This window comes from Lepidochelys kempii, chromosome 9 (genome assembly GCF_965140285.1).
Source record: "Lepidochelys kempii isolate rLepKem1 chromosome 9, rLepKem1.hap1, whole genome shotgun sequence".
In the NCBI taxonomy this organism is placed as follows: Eukaryota; Metazoa; Chordata; order Testudines; family Cheloniidae; genus Lepidochelys; species Lepidochelys kempii.
In genome coordinates, this window is record NC_136388.1 from 123,124 (window position 1) to 146,711 (window position 23,588).

The window sequence follows — 23,588 nt, forward strand, 5'->3', positions numbered from 1 at the left end:
TCAGTTCCTGTGTTCTGTATTATAATTAAGGCTGCGACTCTGTCATGGAGGTCATAGAATATCAGGGTTGGAAGGGACCTCAGGAGGTCATCTAGTCCAACCCCCTGCTCAAAGCAGGACCAGTCCCCAACTAAATCATCCCAGCCAGGGCTTTGTCAAGCCTGACCTTAAAAATATCTAAGGAAGGAGATTCTACCACCTCCCTAGGTAACCCATTCCAGTGTTTCACCACCCTCCTAGTGAAAAAGTTTTTCCTAACAGCCAAACTAAACCTCCCGCGCTGCAACTTGAGACCATTACTCCTTGTTCTGTGATCTGCTACCACTGAGAACAGTCTGGATCAATCCTCTTTGGAACCCGCTTTCAGGTACTTGAAAGCAGCTATCAAATCCCCCCTCATTCTTCTCTTCCACAGACTAAACAATCCCAGTTCCCTCAGCCTCTCCTTGTAAGTCATGTGTTCCAGTCCCCTAATCATTTTTGTTGCCCTCTGCTGGACTCTCTCCAATTTATCCACATCCTTCTTGCAGTGTGGGGCTCAAAGCTGGACACAGTACTCCAGAAGAGGCCTCACCAATGTTGAATAGAGGGGAACGATCACGTCCCTCGATCTGCTGGCAATGCCCCTACTTATACAGCCCAAAATGCAATTGGCCTTCTTGGCAACAACAACACACTGTTGACTCATATCCAGCTTCTCGTCCACTGTAACCCCAAGGTCCTTTTCTGCAGAACTGCTGCCTAGCCATTCGGTCCCTAGTCTGTAGCGGTGCATGGGATTCTTCCGTCCTAAGTGCAGGACTGTGCACTTGTCCTTGTTGAACCTCATCAGATTTCTTTTGGCACAATCCTCTAATTTGTCTAGGACCCTCTGTATCCTATCCCTACCCAGCGTATCCACCTCTCCTCCCAGTTTAGTGTCATCTGCAAACGTGCTGAGGGTGTAATCCACACCATCCTCCAGATCATTAATGAAGATATTGAACAAAACCGGACACAGGCCCAACCCTTTGGGCACTCCAGTTGATACCGGCTGCCAACTAGACATGGAGCCATTGATCACTACCCGTTGAGCCTGACAATCTAGCTTTCTATCCACCTTATAGTCCATTCATCCAGCCCATACTTCTTTAACTTGCTGGCTGGAATACAGTGGGAGACCATATCAAAAGCTTTGTTAAAGTCAAGGAATAACATATCCACTGGTTTCCCCTCATCCACAGAGCCAGTTATCTCCTCATGGAAGGCAATTAGGTTAGTCAGGCATGACTTGCCCTTGGTGAATCCATGCTGACTGTTACTGATCACTTTCCTTTCCTCTAAGTGCTTCAGAATTGATTCCTTGAGGACCTGCTCCATGATTTTTCCAAGGACTGGGTAGCCTCTGGGCCAGCAGCAGCAGTTTGGGTGCATGGGAGGGGGTAGAGGAAGGGGGGTGCAGGGAGTTTGGGGTGGGGGGCTCTCCAGCTCCCACTGGCATGGCTCTGCAGCTCCTAGGCGGAGGTGCCAGGGGGCTCCATGCGCCCTCACGCAGCTCCCATTGGCTGCGGTAACCGGCCAATGGGAGTTGCGCAGCTAGCGCTTGTGGCTGGAGTAGCCCCCTGGCTCCTCTGCCACCTTGGAGCTTCAGGGACATGTGGAGCCTGGTAGGCAGCCCCTGCCAGCCCCACCAACCGGCCCCCACAGCACCAGCAGGGGTCCTGGGCCGCACACTGATGCCCACCCCCCCAGCACCAGTGGGGGTGCCGGGCCACCTCCCCCAGCACCTGCAGTGCCCCCAGACCACCCTCCCCCTCCCGCTACAGCACCTGCGGTCTCCCACCCAAGTTTTAGGTAGGAGTATGTAGTAAAGTCATGGACAGGTAACAGGCCGTGAATTTTTGTTTACTGGTCGTGACCTGTTTATGACTTTTACTAAAAATACCAGTGACTAAAATGTAGCCTTAATTATAATCTATAGTCTGAGACGGGAGTGGCAGAAGGCTCCTAAAAAGTGAGAGGGCCACCAGCATCGGAAACATGGCCCCCACACCCACCCCTTCCCCTGAGGCCCTACTCTCGTGCTGTCCCTTTCCCCGAGGCCCCGTCCCCACCTTGCTCCTTCCCCGAAGACCCCACCCCCTGCTCACTCCTTTCCACCCCTCCTGCCCCTCCTCGCTCACCCTTATGGCCGACAAAAAATGATGGGGCCATGGCCCGCTGGCCACCCCTATTCCAGAGCTCCTGGTCTGAGGCCCAGAGCCTTGGTCCCACTATTGTTAATGTATTTTCCTCACAACACTGGTAGGAAAGTGCTATGAAATACCCATTTAACAGATGGGGAACAGAAGCACAGAGTGGCTAAGTCTCTTGCTCAAGGTCACACAGGAGTTCAATGGTGGACTTAGTGTAGGACATGAAGCCAAGCCCTATGCTGGTGTTGTAACCACCTCCATCCTCTCTTTATATATAAGCCAGCTCTATACCACCCATTCTCTGCTTCTTTGTTGTAGGCAATAAACTGTGGATGGGACAGCGCATGGTCAAAGTACACTTCAGTCTGGAGATCCCTGGTTGATTTAAGGGCTGTGTGTGGTTGTTACAAACCAGCACAATTTAGAACAGTCCTGAGGCTGCTCATTCAGTCTGGATTAAGGTTTCAGCATTCTAGGCTTATGCCTAGGGCCCTAGTTCATAAAGTCAGATTCTGGGATCAGAATCTTAGCTCTCATTAGAAAAAATTTTAGGATGCATGGATGCAAAGAAAAGCTTGACAAATCTGAAGGTAACTAATGCCTACCAAAGTGTGCTAGAACAATGGCTTCAACAGGTGTGAGCTGCCTCATTCCTCTTACTCTGGAACCTGCTGCCACTCCAAGAGTGACTGAGCCAAGGTGTTGGGTCAGGGCCCTAGTGAGCCCATGCGAAGTGTGCCCAGGGCTCCAAATTGCCTTAATTTGGCCCTGGCTGTTCCAAATTAGCCTAGGAGCTGAACCACTTTCCTGGCCAGCCACTGAAGAGAAGGGAAAGAATGGAAATGTGAGACACACACACAAAGGGCAAAGAGCACTGCTACAAAACACCTGAGTCCTGAAAATGCATTAAAACATCTCATGCATTTGGAAAAGGAGCTTCTTTGTTTCTGCAGCTGGGGGGAAGTCTTCTAGAAAGAAAGAAATTAGTTTCTGTCAACCAATTAAAAAAATGAACCATGATTAATTGTGCAATTTAAAAAATTAATCATGATTAATCACACTGTTAAACAATAATAAAATACTATTTATGTAAATATTTTTGGATGTTTTCTACATTTGCAAATATATTGATTTCAATTACAACACAGAATACAAAGTGTACAGTGCTCACTTTATTTTTGATTACAAGTTTTTGCACTGTAAAAAAACAAAAATAAATAGTATTTTTCAGTTCACCTAATACAAGTACTATAATGCAATCTCTTCATCATGAAAGTTCAACTTACAAATGTAGAATTATCTACAAAAAACCTGCATTCAAAAATAAAACAATGTAAAATTTTAGAGCCGTCTAGTCCACCCAGTCGTACTTCTTGTTCAGCCAATCCCTCAGACAAACAAGTTTGTTTACATTTGCAGGAACTAATGCTACCCTCTTCTTGTTTACAATGTCACCTGAAAGTGACAACAGGTGTTCTTATGGCACTGTGGTAGCCGGCATCACAGGATATTTTCGTGCCAGATGTGCTAAAGATTCATATGTCCCTTCATGCTTCAACCACCATTCCAGCAGACATGCATCCATGCTGATGACGGTTCTGCTCAATAACAATTCAAAGCAGTATGGACACATGTTCATTTTCATTATCTGAGTCAGATGCCACCAGAGGAAGGTTGATTTTCTTTTTTGGTGGTTTGGGTTCTGTAGTTTCTGCATCGGAGGGTTGTTCTTTTAAGACTTCGGAAAGCATGCTCCACACCTTGTCCCTCTCAGATTTTGGAAGGTACTTCAGATTCTTAAACCTTCGGTTGAGTGCTGTAGCTATTTTTAGAAATTTCACATTGGTACCTTCTTTGTGTTTTGTCAAATCTGCAGTGAAAGTGTTCTTAAAAAGAACAACATGTGCTGGGTCATCATCTGAGACTGCTATAACATGAAATATGTGACAGAATGCGGGTAAAACAGAGCCAGGAGACATACAATTCTCCCCCAAGGAGTTCAGTCACAAATTTAATTAACTCATTATTTTTAATGAGCATCATCAGCATGGAAGCATGTCCTCTAGAATGGTGGCCGAAGCATGAAGGGGCATACGAATGTTTGCACGTAAATACCTTGCAATGCTGGCTACAAAATTCCCATGCGAATGCCTGTTCTCACTTTCTGGTGACACTGTGACTAAGAAGAGCATTATCTCCTGTAAATGTAAACAAACTTGTTTGTCTTAGCGATTGGCTGAACAAGAAGTAGGACTGAGTGGACTTGCAGGCTCTAAAATTTTACATTGTTTTATTTTTGAATGCAGTTATGTAACACACAATAAAAACCAAACATTTGTAAGTTGCACTTTCACAACAAAGAGATTGCACTACAGTACTTGAATGAGGTGAATTGAAAAATACTATTTCTTTTGTTTATCCTTTTTACAGTGCAAATATTTGTAATAAAAATAATATACACTTTGATTTCAATTACAACACAGAATACAATATATATGAAAATGTAGAAAAACATCCAAAATATTTAATAAATCTCAATTGGTATTCTATTGTTTAACAGTGTGATTAAAACTCCGATTAATTGAGATAATTTCTTTTAATTGTGATTAATTTTTTGAGTTAATCGCGTGAGTTAATTGCGATTAATCAACAGCCCTAGAATAAATTTTCAAGCACTGAAGGAATAAACCTGCTAACAGAACATAATGTAGTGGAACCAAACAGTAGGACAAATCCTGCCATTCTTACTTAATCTTTATTCAAGCAAAAGGCCCACCAAAACAATGAGAACCCATCCCATTAGTTTGCCTAAAGGACAGCAGAATTTGGAGCTGTATGTTTCACATGTTTCTGGCTACAGTATGATACTTAACTGACTGAAATGTGGGCACTCAGCATATCAAAATTATATAAAACAAACCCTAAGTGGTCCAGGAAAAAGAAAAGGAGGAGAAGCTGTAAATGAGGGAGTCTTTTCAGGCAACAATACCAATTTACCAGACTAAAACCCCTCCCACTCATATGGGCAAGATGAGTCTACTTTTCATGCAGTTTGCAATGAAACTCTGCTGGTCCAAATTGCAGTTTGGGGATTTTTAATATGAGTTTGTGGTTCAACACAGAGGCTACAATCATTAATGTGGAGAAGGAAGACTGTCGTGACAGGTGCTCAGGTACCACTGAGAGGGGCATGCTGCAAGAATCAAGATAGAATAGGAAAGAAACCATGAGATCTCATCACCAGTCAGTGTACATTTCAGGACTTGGGAACTACTGATGTAGTTAACACAACACAAATCGGCACATTTGTGCTGCCCCACTTGCAAGTATTGTGCATTCTCAGGGCAGTGCAAGGAGGTTTCATGCCCTAGGCGAAACTTCTACCTTGCGCTGCCCCCCCCCCCGCAGCAGCTCCCTGCCCCACCCCTACCCTGAGGTGCCCTCCCCGCCACCCCCTTCCACGGCCCGGGCAGTCCCCCCCGCGGCAGCTCCCCGCCGCCCTCTCCCTCGGCCCGGGGAGCCCCTCCTGCGGCAGCTCCCCACCGCCCCCTCCCTCTGCCTGGGGAGCCCCCCCTGCGGCAGCTCCCCACCCCAGCTCACCTCCGCTCTGCCTCCTCCCCGAGCACGCCGCCACTTTTCCCTCCTCCCAGGCTTGCAGCACCAATCAGCTATTTGGCGCGCAAGCCTGGGAGGGAGAGAAGCAGAGCGGAGTGGTGCCCGCCCCCCCCCCCGTTACTTGCTGCAGGAGGCCCTCCCCGCTCCCTCCTGCCCCAGCTCATCTCTGCCCCCAACCACTTGGCACCCCAGGCAACCGCCTAGTTCACCTAGTGGTTGCACCGGCCCTGTGCATTCTGTCTCAGGGCCAGGGATAGATTACAATTAAACGGAGCATCAGTCTAATATTCAAGGGTCCTGTCTCTTTGGTCTCCCTCTGGTCTTTGTACTGAGCTCAGTGATCAGCATTCTGCTTTCTATGCCCACCCTGTGGAAGAGGAGCCACGTCCTGATCAGTTCGCTCAGCACAGCGAGCTCCTATACCATGGTAGGTGGATCCTTGAAGCAGTGTTTCATGGTCCCAAATTCAGAGTGGTCTCCTCTCCCACTGCAGTGTGATGTTTGGGTCTTCATGCTCCAAGGATTCTCCAAAAGGTCAGGATGCAAACATGAATTCAAACAAAATAAAGGTGGTCTCTCTTGTAAGAGCACCTCTACTTGTGATTACAGAGGCAAATCCAAAGGCCCAACTTACTGCTGAGATCGCAGCTCAAGCCTTGCATGGCATGCATATATTCGTCACCCAGCCAAGCCTGGTAGTTCTGATTTGTGATTTGAACCAATTCTGTGGTGGTGTCTTTGAAGAGAAGATTCTTTGCATTGTAAGCAGCAGAATCAAACATCTGAAATCTTTGCTGTAACATTAAGGAAAGAGAAAGTGTCTATAAGGCAAACACACCTTTATCTAATGCTTGGTCTATACTTAAAAAGTTAGATTGACATGGCTCCCTTAGTGAGGTGTGTTTAAAAAAACATACCTCTGACTGACATAGCTCTACTGACCGAAACCCCAGTGGAGATGCAGCTATGTTGATTGGCAATGCTTCCATTGATACAGCTACTGCTGTTCGGGGAGGTGGCATCTTTACACTGATGGTAAAACTTCTTCTGTTGGCATAGGCTGCATCTACACTATGGGGTTATACCTGCATAGGTACGCCAACATGGCTATACTGATATAATCTTTGTATTATAGACATAGGTCCTGTCTACACAACTGCAGCACAGCTACCAGGCTGCTACTATATTACTGTAGTGCCACAGAGTAGATAGTTCCTACATCAATGGAAGAGGTTTTTCCACTGATGTAGGTAATCCATCTCTCTGAGAAGCAGTAGCCCAGTTGATGGAAGAATCTTTCCGTCAATCTAGCTGCATCTACACCAGGGGTTAGGTCAAACTAACTATGGGGTTTAGGGTGCAAAATTTTTCACAGCCCTGAACGAGTTGCTAAGTCAAACTAAGTTGTAGGTGTACACCAGGCCATAGCCTAAGTAATGTTTAAGTCTGGGGTGAAAAGATCCACGTAGTTGGAAATCTTGGCATTAAGGGCACTATCTCACTTGTACCTTCCCAAGCCATAAACAGTTGCCCCTCAAGAAGTTCAAGCCTTTTTCAGTCTCTTCATATCTGGGGGCAAAGATAGTGGTGTGAGACCACCAGCCACATTTTGTGGCTGAAATCCATCTTTAGGCCTGATCTTCCCAGCTGCTGAGTGCCCTCCACTCCCATTTAATTCTCACTGAGCTGAAGGTGGTCAGCATCCCACAGGATCAAGCCCGGTGGGTGGAAGGGCAACTAAAAAAACAGTACAACAGATACCAAAAAACATAATCCACCTGCCCCTGCTTAAGCATCTGGAAGATGAGTGACCCATCGGTGTCAGGTCTGACAACAACAGCATGAGCTGGGACTCGGGCCAGGTGGCATTTCCTCCAGTCTGTAACCTCAGCTGTGCTGCCATCGCGGCAGAGAAGTTGGAAGTCCCTGGAGTGAAGCTCTTGGGCCCATGAGGAAGGAGTCTGGCCTGAAATCAAATAGAACACAGTTATGATACAGCTTTCAGAATCACACTGATGGACAAAGAGCTGCTGATGCATCTGTCTCCCTCTGACCCTGCTCTACACATCCAGCCACACTATTTCTAAGGTACCTAATCATATGAGCAGCAATTCTCCACTACATTCTGCCTGATTTTCCCAACAGCTGCATAAAGCAGGAGGAAAGCTGACTTAACTGGCTACCTGAGAATTCCCCCTGTCTAAGGGTGCTCTCTAAGAGGTGAAAAACCACCAGAGTGGCTGTAGACCACCCTATCACCTCGTATTCCCCAATGTATGGTTGGGGGGAAATATATTATGGTTGAAGCTATTCCTTTGGCTTCAGATATAACCCTATGAGACTGTAGGCAGTTAAACATAAATTAGAACAGCGTTCAGGCAGCTCTGAATTATGCTGGGGACCACAGCAGTGCTGAGATGGTCCTAAAATCCAGGGGCCACAAGGGTGGCCCAGAACAAACTTTTACACCCACCCACCCTGGTGTCCTGCACTAAATGGAGCTCCACTGGACTTAAAAATCAGGACCTTGATATCTAAGTGGTATATACTCACAGGTATACTCAATAAGTGCCATGGGTATAAGGGAGGTTGCATTGATTAGTGGTACTACAAACTAAGTTCCCTTCTGCCTGTTTCTGCAGAGATTCCTGCGTAGAGAGGAGCCTAAGCCACAATTATTTGTATTCAACTTTTAAAATATACCAAAGACCAAGACTGTTTGGATCCAGGATTTTGGTTCAGGTCAATCTCTGCTTCTAGACTGCAATTAAAGATCCCACTTTACTTTTTGCTGAAATCGCCAGTTGATTTGAAAATGTCTGACTTGGGGGCATTTTTCTTTCCCTTGTGTTCACACAGTGTTCTGGCTTTATTGCTTTATTCCTTGCATCAGAATAAATTCTGAACATATGACATCACTCTGATTGTTGGGGTCACCAGATTTGCAATGCTTTAGAGACTACAGCTGGACTTTCAGTTGAGAGATGAACCCTTACATTACTCACCATCTGTGTTTTCAGACACTGTGCTGTGCTTCACAAAGGCGACATCTCCAGCTCCTTCAGCCAAACACCTACCATAAATCAGACTATATTTATACACTATTAATCGTAAGTATGGAATACTGCTTGGTGACAACAGTAGGGCTGTGCAGTGCAATGTACCCAAAGACCACCAGTAGGAAGATGCTGAACTATGCTATTTTTATGCTGTGTGTAAGGATCAAGGCAGAGGCTAATGCAAGGGTGGGCAAACTAGGGCCCACGGGCCAGATCCGGCCTGTCAGGGCTTTGGATCCGGCCTGCGGGACTGCCAGCTCCATGCTGCTCCCGGAAGTGGCTGGCACCATGTCCCTGTGGCCCCTGAAGGAGGGGGGGGACAGAGGGCTCTGTGCGCTGTCTCGCCTGCAGGCACCCCCCACCCCCGCAGCTCCCATTGGCTGGGAACAGGGAACCGCGGCCAGTGGGAACTTCGGGGGAGGTACCCACAGGCGAGGGCAGCGCACAGAGCCCTCTGCCCCTCACCTCTCCCAGGGACTTGGTGCCGGCCACTTCCGGAAGCCTTAGCCCCGCTGCGCACCACTGCCATCCTGGAGCCACTCAAGGTAAGCAGTGCCAGGCCGGAGCCTGCACCCCAACCCCCTGCCCTGAGCCTCCTCCTGCACTCTGCACCCCCTCCTGCATCCCAACCCCCTGCCCTGAGCCCACTCCCACACTCCGCACCCCCTCCTGCACCCCAACCTCCTGCCCCAGCCCTACATTCATGGCGCTGCGTGCAATTTTTCCACCCAGATGTGGCCCTCGGGCCAAAATGTTTGCCCACCCTGGGCTAATGGCTAGTAGGGCAGGTGATGACAATGCTTGGTGCTATACAAGAGATACATATCAAATGATTTCCTGAAAAGTCTACAGTCTCGGACAGACACAAGGCGCATTGGAAAATCTGGAATGAGGTGTCACTGTTTAAAATAAAATTATACAGATTTTTAAATTTGTGACATCTGTGGGGGCCTAGTCCAGGCCACGGGGATTGGGAAGATTGGACACCCACACACACACGCACACACAGAAGAGAATAAGGCATGCACAGAGGAGTGAGAAAAATAGAGGAAGGAGGTATTGAAGTTGGCATTGGCAAAGTGGAGGAGGAGGGGAGCACAATAAGAGATAAGAGAACTAATTGCACTTGAAATGGGAAGCTTCAGATTTACCAAATAGCTGGCTAAGTCCAATGTTCAGGTGTGAAAACTGTCAGGGTCCATCAGTTCTTGCTAAAATGGCATCAAATCCAAGCATGTTAAGCACTTACGGATCTGTGCTCAGGTGAATATCAAGATTTATTTTCCCATGAGGTGAATATTGATGAAGACAAAAGTAACATCAATGGGATTTCCATGCACAAAACAAGTTATGTGAGCTAGAGTTTGTATAGAAGAACAGATATGCCTTTGGCCTTAGTATCTAGTGAAATTATTTTAAGATTACCTCAAATTATAAATTCACTTAGTTTTATATTTTAACAGATTTTCTACTAGCATTATTCATTGGCTCTCTGGAATTCTGCTGAAAGTCAATTGGGGGTCAGATATCTTGCCAATTGGCACAGCATATACAGACAAATGTTAAAAATTAAACACCAAGACTTTACCTGAAAGCCCCGCTGTAGTCATAATATTGCTCTTTTGAATTTCTTTCACATTTGTTCTGCCCAGATGCATCCCCTTTACAGAGCTGACAGAGGGATTTTGGGTAATTTACATTATTGGCTCCAGGAACACAGCTTGCACTGAAATATTCACTAACAGCTATAAGTAAAATTAAGGTAACAATATTTTAGCAACTAAAACCAAAACCAAAAATGGCAAAAACACATTTTAACAAACCTTAATTATACATTTCTATACATTAAAAAAGTGATAATAGCTTCTATGTATAAACTGTTTTTAAAAGCCAGCAAATACAGTAGGCTAAATTCTGATCTGAGCTGCTTCAGGTCAATTCTCAGTTAGAATGAGCAACAAAAGAAGGGAGAAAAAATCAGCTAGAAGCCAAGGTTCTTGTCCCTGTGAGTGCTTCCGCTATCCAGGAAGCCCATATTCATGCCAGTGGTCAGTGACAGGGACTCTCTGGAAAGCAGGTTACATCCCAGCAGCCCTTACCTTTTGGAACATTGCATCCCATCACTGACATGCGACCACTATCAATGAGGTAGCCAACAGGAACATTCCAGCCAACTGTTCTGTTGATGCCTGTGTGGCATGACCTTACGCCCTTCAAACTGTTGATGCTAATGAAGGATTTTTTTCTGACAACAGCCACTGCATAGTATGAAGTGCCAATTTCTGCATAGGAACAAAAAGGGATCAAAATTAAACTAATGTAGAAGCAGTATTACGATAAGAGACATTGACCTGACACCTTTTCATAATCTTCCACATCCATATTCAAAGGGCACAAAGCTCACACCCCTGGTATGACGCCACTGACCTCAGTAATAAATTCTGCCTGTTGTTTCTTCCTTGTGTAAATGTTTTTGTAAATAAAGCCATATTTAGACTTTAATTTGTAAAAGAAATGCCCCATAATTACCTTCTAATTTAATAATTTTTATTTTATAGCATCAGAGCCCATTAGCACCAAGAGTATGAAGGGGCAAACATTATTTTCACCAGTTTATGGCTGATGTGATTCACAAATTCATAAAGCTTAATGCCACAATGGACCATAAGATCATCTAATTCGACTCCTGTGTATCACTGGCCATTACATTTCATCCAGTTACTTTTATATTGAGCCAAATAATTTGTGTTTGACTAAAGATAACTTGCATTTGACTGAAGCATACCTTCCAGAAAAGCATCCAGTCTTGATCTGAAGACATCAAGGAGAATCCACCACTTCCCTTTGTAGTTTGGTTAATCATGCACACTGTTAAAACTTTGTGCCTAATTTCTAATCTGAAATGTACCTTTTTGTGAATCTTAATCTGGAAAACTCCTGAATGCTAACTGCACAAGTCCCATTAACTTACTCTCTGAGGACTTCAGGATGTCACCTATGGCTTGTCTACACTCACAGTTCTCTTCACGTTTCTCTCCCAACACCCAGCTGCACTAGCAGTTCCATCAGTGGTATTGATGGCAATGCGGGGAGCACTAGTGTAGACCAACTAGCTACCGTTTAACCAGCATCATTAAAGAGCTGCTTTTAGCTGGGTCAGAGGAAATGGAGGTTAAAATGCTGGTGGACTACCTACACTAGTACTTCCATCATGTTATCACTTGGATGGCTGCATCCGTGACGACGGGAAAATTGAAGGAAAATGCTAATGTCTGAGTTCCCTCTTAGTGAAATAGGGTCAGAAGGTCAGATTTTACAGGCTGTACTTATGTTAGTCCCGCTAAATGCCAGGAGAATGATCCTGTTTCCATTGAAATAAATGGCAAACCTCATGTTGACTTTAATGGGAGCAGGATCAGGCCCTGTGGGACTGTTCACGTGAATGACACATCTAAGACTGGGCCCAAGCATTCTTTCATTAACATATATTAACTTATTTGTTCATTTTTGCGTAGTGTTTGGAATATAGAAAGCACTAATGGCTAAGTATAATTAATATAACCAGCTTTGGATTAATACTGGACCCGTGCCCAGGGGCTCTGGCCAATTTGGGCGCCCCTATAGGAGCACCAGAACCTGTGTAGAAGTGTTGGGGGAGGGCTCTCCGGCGCCAGAACTGTGGCTCTGCCCCCTGCTCCTCCTTTTTCCCCTGAGGCCCCACCCTCTGGCCAGGCCAGAAGCAGGCCATGGTAATAGCCACCCAGGGAGCCTGTGCCGGTATGGGGAGCTCCAGACCCTCCACCTGCCCTGGGTGGGCAGGGGAAGAGTGCCCAAGAGCAGCCCCTGGCTCATGTCTCTGCCCCTCGGGCCATTCCACCCAGGGCAGGTGGAGAGTCTGGGGCTCCCCACAGTGGCCCGGGCTCCCTGGGTGGCTCTTACCATGGCCTGGCTCCAGCTTCTGACCCAGCCAGGGCCTCAGGGGGGAAAGGAAGAGCAGGGGGCAGGGGCAGCCCATCCATATAGGCAAACTAGGCGGTCGTCTAGGGTGCCAAGTTAAATGGGGCACCAAATTCGAGGAAAAAAATCAAATTTAAAAAAAAAGAAAAAGATGAAAATAAAATAAAACAACAAAGATGTCATTATTTCAATTCCTGTGCGCGTATGGTGGGAATATGAATTATAATTCTGAGAATTTTTTAATATGTCAAATCTTTTATTTACTGCAAAATAAATAATATTTTAGCAATTTTTTTTTAATTTAGGGTCAAGATTACCCACTCCACAATTCTGATAAGCAATAACTCAGCCACAAAGAAACACATTCGCCAGCGGCAAAAGCTGCAATGCTAGTGACACCTAACTCGAATATACATCAAGGCTGCATAGCCGGAAATTCATGTATAGCAGAGATATTGCGAGTTGGTACATGTCAAACGGTCATTTGAACACACGTCGCAGGTAGATGGTTAAGAATCAAGCAAATACTGTGGAAAATTGTGTTTCTTGGTGCCAAAGAATAAAGAATAACATCTTTCAGCATTATAAATCCAAAATGTGAGTATCTTTAAGCATTATTAAACCTTAGCGTTTTTATTGGGCTCTATAATTATGAACTTTTCTTTGTTATAACTGGTTCACATGTAATAAATAAGGTCCATAACAGAAAAGTAACAGCATTAACGCTTAACAGACTACGAAAGTGATGACGTCACACTCCAAGCGAGTAACCGTGAGGAAGCGGATTACTTTCCAAACAACCGGTGTTGGGTTATAACAGGGGTGGTCAACCCGTGGCTCCGGAGCCACATGCGGCTCTTCAGAAGTTAATCTGCAGCTCCTGGTCTAGGCACCGACACCGGGACTGGAGCTACAGGGTGCCAACTTTCCAATGTGCTGGGGGGGGAGGGGGAGCGGTGCCCATTGTTCAACCCCTGGCTCTGCCACAGGCCCTGCCCCCACTCCACCCCTTCCCGCCTCCTTCCTGAGCCTCCCATGTCCTCACTCCTCCCCCTCCCCGCAGAGTCTCCTGCATGCCATGAAACAGCTGATCAGGAGGTGTGGAGGTGTTTCACCACCCTCCTAGTGAAAAAGGTTTTCCTAATATCCAACCTAAACCTCCCCCACTGCAACTTGAGACCATTACTCCTTGTCCTGTCATCTGCTACCACTGAGAACAGTCTAGATCCATCCTCTTTGGAACCCCCTTTCAGGTAGTTGAAAGCAGCTATCAAATCCCCCCTCATTCTTCTCTTCTGCAGGCTAAACAATCCCAGTTCCCTCAGCCTCTTCTCATAAGTCATGTGTTCCAGACCCCTAATCATTTTTGTTGCCCTCCGCTGGACTCTTTCCAATTTTTCTACATCCTTCTTGTAGTGTGGGGCCCAAAACTGGACACAGTACTCCAGATGAGGCCTCACCAATGTCAAATAGAGGGGAACAATCATGTCCCTCGATCTGCTGGCAATGCCCCTACTTATACAGCCCAAAATGCAATTGGCTTTCTTGGCAACAACAGCACACTGTTGACTCATATCCAGCTTCTCGTCCACTGTAACCCCTAGGTCCTTTTCCGCAGAACTGCTGCCTAGCCATTCGGTCCCTAGTCTGTAGCGGTGTATGGGATTCTTCTGTCCTAAGTGCAGGACTGTGCACTTGTCCTTGTTGAACCTCATCAGATTTCTTTTGGCCCTATCCTCTAATTTGTTTAGGTCCCTCTGTATCCTATCCCTACCATCCAGCGTATCTACCTCTCCTCCCAGTTAGTGTCATCTGCAAACGTGCTGAGGGTGCAATCCACACCATCCTCCAGATCATTAATGACAGGTTTCAGAGTAACAGCCATGTTAGTCTGTATTCGCAAAAAGAAAAGGAGTACTTGTGGCACCTTAGAGACTAACCAATTTATTTGAGCATGAGATTTCGTGAGCTATGCATCCGATGAAGTGAGCTGTAGCTCACGAAAGCTCATGCTCAAATAAATTGGTTAGTCTCTAAGGTGCCACAAGTACTCCTTTTCTTTTTGCAGATCATTAATGAAGATATTGAACAAAATCATGGAAACTTACTTCTAGACGAAGCCAGCTCACAGCATCAGGCTGATATGGAAGTGGAGAAAATTTATTCACCTTCAGAGAGACATGCAGAAATTGAAGTAAATGAAGTAGAAGGAACAAAGGATGAGGAAGTTACGAACAAATTACAGTATGGGGACCCAGGTTCATGGCCCAGATGTAATGACAGTGTGCAGCAAATTCTCATGGAACATGAACCCGAACAAGTTCATGAATTTCCCTTTCCTAAGGATGGAAATAAAAGAAAATTCTCTGCTCAGTATTACAAGACGAAACTCATTAATGGGAAAGAAATTAATCAAAACTGGTTACAATATTCAGTGCTGAAGGACTCTGTGTTTTGCTTTTGCTGCAAGTTGTTTAGAAATCAAGCAACTGGTACATCACTTACTGAAAATGGTTTGAAGGACTGGGAAAACATATCTTCAATTCTCTCTTCACATGAAAGAAGTACAGAACATTTGGAATGTTTTCAAAATTGGAAAGAACTTGAATTACGATTGAAAAAAGGAAAAACTATTGATGAAGAAAATTTAGGTGTGATCAAGGAAAAAGAAGAATATTGGCAACAAATATTAGAGCGACTGATTACTTTAGTGAGAGTTCTTGGTGGGCAAAATTTAGCATTTCGCAGCCACGGTAGAAATGAAAAATTATATGCTCCAGGTAATGGAAACTTTTTAAAATTTGTTGAATACCTAGCTTTGTTTGATCCAGTCATGAAGGAGCAGCTACGTAAAATAACTGATCATGAAACACAGGTTCATTACTTAGGAAAAAATAAGCAGAATGAACTGATTCAAATCCTAGCAAATGCCATTAAAAAGAAAATTGTAAAAGCTGCCCATTCTGCAAAATACTTTTCAATAATACTGGGCTGTACACCAGATGTGAGTCATGTTGAAGAAGTGACAATGATCATTCGTTTTGTGGATATGGAAAAGTCTGAAGATAATGTTGAAGTGCTCATAAAGAAACACTTTTGGGGTTTCGTACCACTGAAGGAGACGACTGGTGCATTTATGACTGAAACTATTCTACAAGCGCTTGAAACAATGTCATTATCTGTTGAAAACTTACATGGCCAACGCTATGATAATAGGAGTAATATGAAGGGTAAAGACAATGGTGTGCAAAGGAGAATGATGGAAATCAATCCTAGGGCCTTTTTTGTTCCTTGCAGTGCACATTCTCTGAATTTGGTTGTCAATGATGCTGCTAGATGCTGTTTGGAGGCAAGCAGTTTCTCTGACCTGGTGAAACATGTTTGTGTGTTTTTCTCAGGCTCAACATGCCGTTGGGAGATTCCCTCCCCTCCCCCTCCTCAGACGTTCTTGTTAAACCCTGGATTTGTGCTGGAAATAGCCTACCTTGATTATCATACACATTGTAAGGAGAGTGATCACTTTAGATAAGCTATTACCAGCAGGAGAGTGGGGTGGGAGGAGGTATTTTTTCATGCTTTGTGTGTATATAAAAAGATCTTCTACACTTTCCACAGTATGCATCCGATGAAGTGAGCTGTAGCTCACAAAAGCTTATGCTCAAATAAATTGGTTAGTCTCTAAGGTGCCACAAGTACTCCTTTTCTTTTTGCGAATACAGACTAACACGGCTGTTACTCTGACACCTGACTCACCATGTGAATTCTCTGTGAAACCACTTAGTCAGACAAGATGGGAGAGTCACATTAATGCTTTGAAGCCTCTTTGCTATGAATTCGGAAACATTTATGATGCCCTAATTGAAATTTCTGATGATACTACCTTTACTGGATCATCCACTTTACTCACCTCAGTCCCTGGAAAAAATCATGGAGCAGGTCCTCAAAGAATCAATCCTGAAGCACTTGCATGAGAGGAAAGTGATCAGGAACAGCCAGCATGGATTCACCAAGGGAAGGTCATGCCTGACTAATCTAATCGCCTTTTATGATGAGATTACTGGTTCTGTGGATGAAGGGAAAGCAGTGGATGTATTGTTTCTTGACTTTAGCAAAGCTTTTGACACGGTCTCCCACAGTATTCTTGTCAGCAAGTTAAGGAAGTATGGGCTGGATGAATGCACTATAAGGTGGGTAGAAAGCTGGCTAGATTGTCGGGCTCAACGGGTAGTGATCAATGGCTCCATGTCTAGTTGGCAGCCGGTATCAAGTGGAGTACCCCAAGGGTCGGTCCTGGGGCCGGTTTTGTTCAATATCTTCATAAATGATCTGGAGGATGGTGTGGATTGCACTCTCAGCAAATTTGCGGATGATACTAAACTGGGAAGAGTGGTAGATACACTGGAGGGGAGGGATAGGACCTAGACAAGGACCTAGATAAATTGGAGGATTGGGCCAAAAGAAATCTGATGAGGTTCAACAAGGATAAGTGCAGGGTCCTGCACTTAGGACGGAAGAACCCAATGCACAGCTACAGACTAGGGACCGAATGGCTAGGCAGCAGTTCTGCGGAAAAGGACCTAGGGGTGACAGTGGACGAGAAGCTGGATATGAGTCAGCAGTGTGCCCTTGTTGCCAAGAAGGCCAATGGCATTTTGGGATGTATAAGTAGGGGCATAGCGAGCAGATCGAGGGACGTGATCGTTCCCCTCTATTTGACATTGGTGAGGCCTCATCTGGAGTACTGTGTCCAGTTTTGAGCCCCACACTTCAAGAAGGATGTGGATAAATTGGAGAGAGTCCAGCGAAGGGCAACAAAAATGATTAGGGGACTGGAACACATGAGTTATGAGGAGAGGCTGAGGGAGCTGGGATTGTTTAGGTTGCAGAAGAGAAGAATGAGGGGGGATTTGATAGCTGCTTTCAACTACCTGAAAGGGGGTTCCAAAGAGGATGGATCTAGACTGTTCTCAATGGTAGCAGATGACAGAACAAGGAGTAATGGTCTCAAGTTGCAGTGGGGGAGGTTTAGATTGGATATTAGGAAAAACTTTTTCACTAAGAGGGTGGTGAAACACTGGAATGCGTTACCTAGGGAGGTGGTAGAATCTTCTTCCTTAGAGGTTTTTAAGGTCAGGCTTGACAAAGCCCTGGCTGGGATGATTTAACTGGGAATTGGTCCTGCTTCGAGCAGGGGGTTGGACTAGATGACCTTCTGGGGTCCCTTCCAACCCTGATATTCTATGATTCTATGATCTGGCAATACGGCACATCCAGATGCAGAAGCTCTTGCAAATGGCCTTTCCAAGTTCAAATTTGTGACTTCACTCATTTTGTGGTATAATATCCTTTTTGTGATTAACCTCACTAGGAAATGTATGTTCAGGAAATGTATGTTCAGGAAAAGAACCAGAACCTGAACATACATTCTGCAGTTCAAAAACTGCAACAAATTAAAAATATTCTGGAGGAATTCAGAAGTGATGAAGGGTTCGAAAGAACACTGGCAGATTCTCTCGAGCTTGCTGAAGAAATAGACCTTCTGACAGAATTTGAACCAGAGCCAGTTCGCATGCAGCAAAAGAAACAGCAGTTTTTGTATGAAGGCTGAGACACACTCATTCAGAACCCAAAACAGGTTCAAAGTGAATTTCTACTTTGCAGTCCTTGATACTGCTATTCACTCGGTTAACGAAATATTTCAACAGATGCAGCAGCTAGAGTCAGTATTTGGCTTTTCTATCCACAGCTTGCAAAAGAAAACAGCAAAACAGATACGAGAACTTTGTATAAAACTGGAGTCAGCACTGACTCATGAAAATTCAAAAGACATTGATGCTACAGATTTGTGTAGTGAGCTTCAGGCTTTTTCAGGACGACTTAAGAAACATTACACTCCTGAAGAAGTACTGAGGTTTGTTTGTGAAAATAAATGCACAGTTTTCCAAACATTTTTATAGCTCTACGCATTCCTTTAACTTTGCCAGTTTCCGTAGCTAGTGGGGAACTAGGTGGACTCCTCCTGAAGGTGGAGACAGCAGACTGGACTTCTACATAGAGTGCTTCCGCCAACGTGCACGGGCTGAAATTGTGGAAAAGCAGCATCACTTGCCCCACAACCTCAGCCATGCAGAACACAATGCCATCCACAGCCTCAGAAACAACTCTGACATCATAATCAAAAAGGCTGACAAAGGAGGTGCTGTTGTCATCATGAATAGGTCGGAATATGAACAAGAGGCTGCTCGGCAGCTCTCCAACACTACTTTCTACAAGCCATTACTCTCTGATCCCACTGAGAGTTACCAAAAGAAACTACAGCATTTGCTCAAGAAACTCCCTGAAAAAGCACAAGATCAAATCCGCACAGACACACCCCTGGAACCCCAACCTGGTATATGCTATCTACTACCCAAGATCCATAAACCTGGAAATCCTGGGCGCCCCATCATCTCAGGCATTGGCACCCTGACAGCAGGATTGTCTGGCTATGTGGACTTCCTCCTCAGGCCCTACACTACCAGCATTCCCAGCTACTTTCGAGACACCACTGACTTCTTGAGGAAACTACAATCCATTGGTGATCTTCCTGATAACACCATCCTGGCCACTATGGATGTAGAAGCCCTCTACAGCAACATTCCACACAAAGATGGACTACAAGCCGTCAAGAACACTATCCCCAATAATGTCACGGCAAACCTGGTGGCTGAACTTTGTGACTTTGTCCTCACCCATAACTGTCTCACATTTGGGGACAATGTATACCTTCAAATCAGCGGCACTGCTATGGGTACCCGCATGGCCCCACAGTATGCCAACATTTTTATGGCTGACTTAGAACAACGCTTCCTCAGCTCTCGTCCCCTAACGCCCCTACTCTACTTGTGCTATATTGATGACATCTTCATCATCTGGACCCATGGAAAAGAAGCCCTTGAGGAATTCCACCATGATTTCAACAATTTCCAACCCACCATCAACCTCAGCCTGGACCAGTCCACACAAGAGATCTGCTTCCTGGACACTACAGTGCTAATAAGCCATGGTCACATAAACACCACCCTATACCGGAAACCTACTGACCGCTATTCCTATCTACATGCCTCCAGCTTTCACCCTGACCACACCACACGATCCATTGTCTACAGCCAAGCTATACGATACAACCGCATTTGCTCCAACCCCTCAGACAGAGACAAACACCTACAAGATCTCTATCAAGCATTCTTACAACTACAATACCCACCTGCGGAAGTGAAGAAACAGATTGATAGAGCCAGAAGAGTTCCCAGAAGTCACCTACTACAGGACAGGCCTAACAAAGAAAATAACAGAACGCCACTAGCCGTCACCTTCAGCCCCCAACTAAAATCCCTCCAACGCATTATCAAGGATCTACAACCTATCCTGAAGGATGACCCAACACTCTCACAAATCTTGGCAGACAGGCCAGTCCTTGCCTACAGACAGCCCCCCAGCCTGAAGCAAATACTCACCAACAACCACATACCACACAACAGAACCACTAACCCAGGAACTTATCCTTGCAACAAAGCCCGTTGCCAACTGTGCCCACATATCTATTCACGGGACACCATCACAGAACCTAATAACATCAGCCACACTATCAGAGGCTCGTTCACCTGCACATCCACCAATGTGATATATGCCATCATGTGCCAGCAATGCCCCTCTGCCATGTACATTGGTCAAACTGGACAGTCTTTACGTAAAAGAATAAATGGACACAAATCAGATGTGAAGAATTATAACATTCATAAACCAGTCGGAGAACACTTCAATCTCTCTGGTCACGCAATCACAGACATGAAGGTCGCTATCTTAAAACAAAAAAACTTCAAATCCAGACTCCAGCGAGAAACTGCTGAATTGGAATTCATTTGCAAATTGGATACTATTAATTTAGGCTTAAATAGAGACTGGGAGTGGCTAAGTCATTATGCAAGGTAGCCTATTTCCCCTTGTTTTTTCCTACCCCCCCCCCCCCCGGATGTTCTGGTTTAACTTGGATTTAAACTTTGAGAGTGGTCAGTTTGGATGAGCTATTGCCAGCAGGAAAGTAAGTTTGTGTGTGTATGGAGGTGGGGGGGCGGGAAGGCCTGGATTTGTGCTGGGGGTGGCCCACCTTGATTATCATGCACATTGTGGGGAGAGTGGTCACTTTGGATGAGCTATTGCCAGCGGGATAGTGAGTTTGTGTGTGTGGTTTTTGGGAGGGGGGTGAGAGAACCTGGATTTGTGCAGGAAATGGCCCAACTTGATGATCACTTTAGATAAGCTATTACCAGCAGGACAGTGGGGTGGGAGGAGGTATTGTTTCATATTCTCTGTGTGTATATAAAGTCTGCTGCAGTTTTCACGGTATGCATCCGATGAAGTGAGCTGTAGCTCACGAAAGCTCATGCTCAAATAAATTGGTTAGTCTCTAAGGTGCCACAAGTACTCCTTTTCTATTTCCCCTTGTTTTCCTTATCCCCTCTCCCCCTCAGATGTTCTTGTTAAACCCTGGATTTGTGCTGGAAATGGCCCACCTTAATTATCATACACATTGTAAGGAGAGTGATCACTTTAGATAAGCTATTATCAACAGGAGAGTGGGTGTTTTTGGGGAGGGTATGGCGGGGGGGAGAAAACCTGGATTTGTCCTGGAAATGGCCCACCTTGATTATCATACACAATGTAAGGAGAGTTATCACTTTACTTAAGCTATTACCAGCAGGAGAGTGGGGTTGGGGGAGAGAAAACCTTTTGTAGTGATAAACACCATTTTTTCATGATTTGTGTGTATAAAAACAAACATCTTCTGTATTTTCCACAGTATGCATCCGATGAAGTGAGCTGTAGCTCACGAAAGCTTATGCTCAAATAAATTGGTTAGTCTCTAAGGAGCCACAAGTACTGCTTTTTGCGAATACAGACTAACACGGCTGTTACTCTGAAACCTAGTGGGGAACGTAGCTTCTCAAAGTTAAAATTGATAAAAACATATCTGCGTTCAACAATGCAGGAGAGACTTGTTGGACTTGCCAAAATGTCAATAGAGCATGAAATAGCTGGAACACTGGATCTTAAAGAACCAGCTAGTGAATGAATTTTCAAAGCTTAAAGCAAGAAAAGTGATGTTTTAAGAGCACAGAGTGTTTTTTATTTGGAGTGTTTTGTAAATACAGGTTAAAATTCATTGAAGAGTTTTCTTATTTCTTTCTGTATTGGATGTGGTGGTAATGGCAGTTAAAGCAGGATAGTGTAATGGATGATTTTGGATTTGTAATAATAAAAATTATAATTAACATTTTAAATGCATTTTTATTTGAAATCGGACTGAAATATCATCTAGCTGTTATGTACAAATCTGATTTGAAAATTTCATGTCTCTATTTTATCTGATCTCAGAAACATTGGTTGGATGGATGGACAAACCAAATAACTAAGCCTCTGTTTAAAAAAAAACAAAAAACACTTAAAAACAATAAAAGGAAAAAAGGTTTCCCAATTTATCGAAAAACTCAGCCTAGATCTGCCCTTGGAGTTTGGAGGTGGGGGAGTGCGATAGCATGGTTCACCTAGGGCGCCAGTTGCTGGCAGCTAGTCTAGGGCCACCCCTGGCAGGGGGCGGGGCTGTGACCCACCTCAGCCTTTCACCACCACTGGGAAGAGACTGGCGCCACTAGCAGGGGCTTCACTTCACTGCAGGAGAGCTGATCACCTCACCACAAAGTGCAGCCCCTCCTACCATCACTCCACACCTTCATCCACGTTAAAAAGTGGGGGGCATGGTCCCTCTTCCCCCTCCAGTTCTAGTGCCCCTGATTGTGTGGAGCTCAAATTTTCTTTGTGCCCAGGGCCCGAAAACATCTTAATCCACCTCCGCATATAACAAATCATGTTGTAGGGATGGGGAGCCAGACATAGGAGAGACTAGACTTGAGGAAAGACACATTTTTAATGGAATTTGTAAAAAGCCCTTTGACAACGTCCAGGTACCTGGGAGGAGTGTGGAGAATAGGGGGCAAATAAATTAATAGATTTTAAGACCAGAAGGGTCCCTTGTGATCATTTCCTATAACCGCCTGGATAATGTAGGCCATAGGACTTCCCTGAATTAATTCCTGCTTCATGTCCAATAGCTGTGGTTGAATTACAGCATGTCTTTTAGAAAAGCATCCAATCTTGATTTTAAAATTGCCAGTGATGGACAATCCAGTACAACCCTTAATGTATTGTTCAGATGGTTAATTGCCCTGCCTGTTAAAAATGTGCATTTTATTTCTTGTCTGAATTTGTCTATCTTCAATTTCTAGACATTGAAACTTGTTATAACTTTGTCCGCTAGATTGATAAATTTCTGTTTGCACTTAGGTTCTTGTAGACTGTGATCAAATCACCCCTCAACTTTCCCTTTGATAAGATAAATAGATTAAGCTCCTGGAGTTTCTAATTACAAGGTATGTTCCGATCTAATAATCATTCTAATGGCTCTTCTCTGAATCACTCCAATTTTTCAATATCCTTTTTCAAGAGTTTACACCAGACCTGGACACAGTTTTTTAGTAGTTGGGGGCATCAGTGCCAAATAGAGAAGTAATATAACTTCCCTACCCCTCCTCTATATTGCCTTGTTCAGACATCACATAGACCTTTTGGCCCCAGCATCACACTGGGAGTTCAGGTTCAGCTTATTATTCAGTGTGACCCCCAAGTCTTTTTCAGAGTCACTGCTTCCCAGAATGAACAAGTGTTGGACTCTTTTTCAGCCTCTTAT

The 23,588-nt window shown here is 44.8% G+C and overlaps 1 protein-coding gene across 3 annotated transcripts in view; it reads right to left on the reverse strand.

Annotated features, from left to right (window-relative positions):
- MELTF (melanotransferrin) overlaps nucleotides 1-23,588 on the reverse strand; it is a 78,087-nt gene that overhangs the window by 35,586 nt on the left and 18,913 nt on the right. For all 3 annotated transcript variants that reach the window (XM_073358914.2, XM_073358915.2, XM_073358916.1), the window contains 5 exons: nucleotides 10,948-11,130; nucleotides 10,437-10,593; nucleotides 8,795-8,862; nucleotides 7,568-7,755; nucleotides 6,424-6,583 (listed from right to left, as the gene is read on the reverse strand). In XM_073358914.2, coding sequence (XP_073215015.1) covers nucleotides 6,424-6,583; nucleotides 7,568-7,755; nucleotides 8,795-8,862; nucleotides 10,437-10,593; nucleotides 10,948-11,130 — 756 coding nt within the window. The remainder of the gene's footprint in view (nucleotides 1-6,423; nucleotides 6,584-7,567; nucleotides 7,756-8,794; nucleotides 8,863-10,436; nucleotides 10,594-10,947; nucleotides 11,131-23,588) is intronic.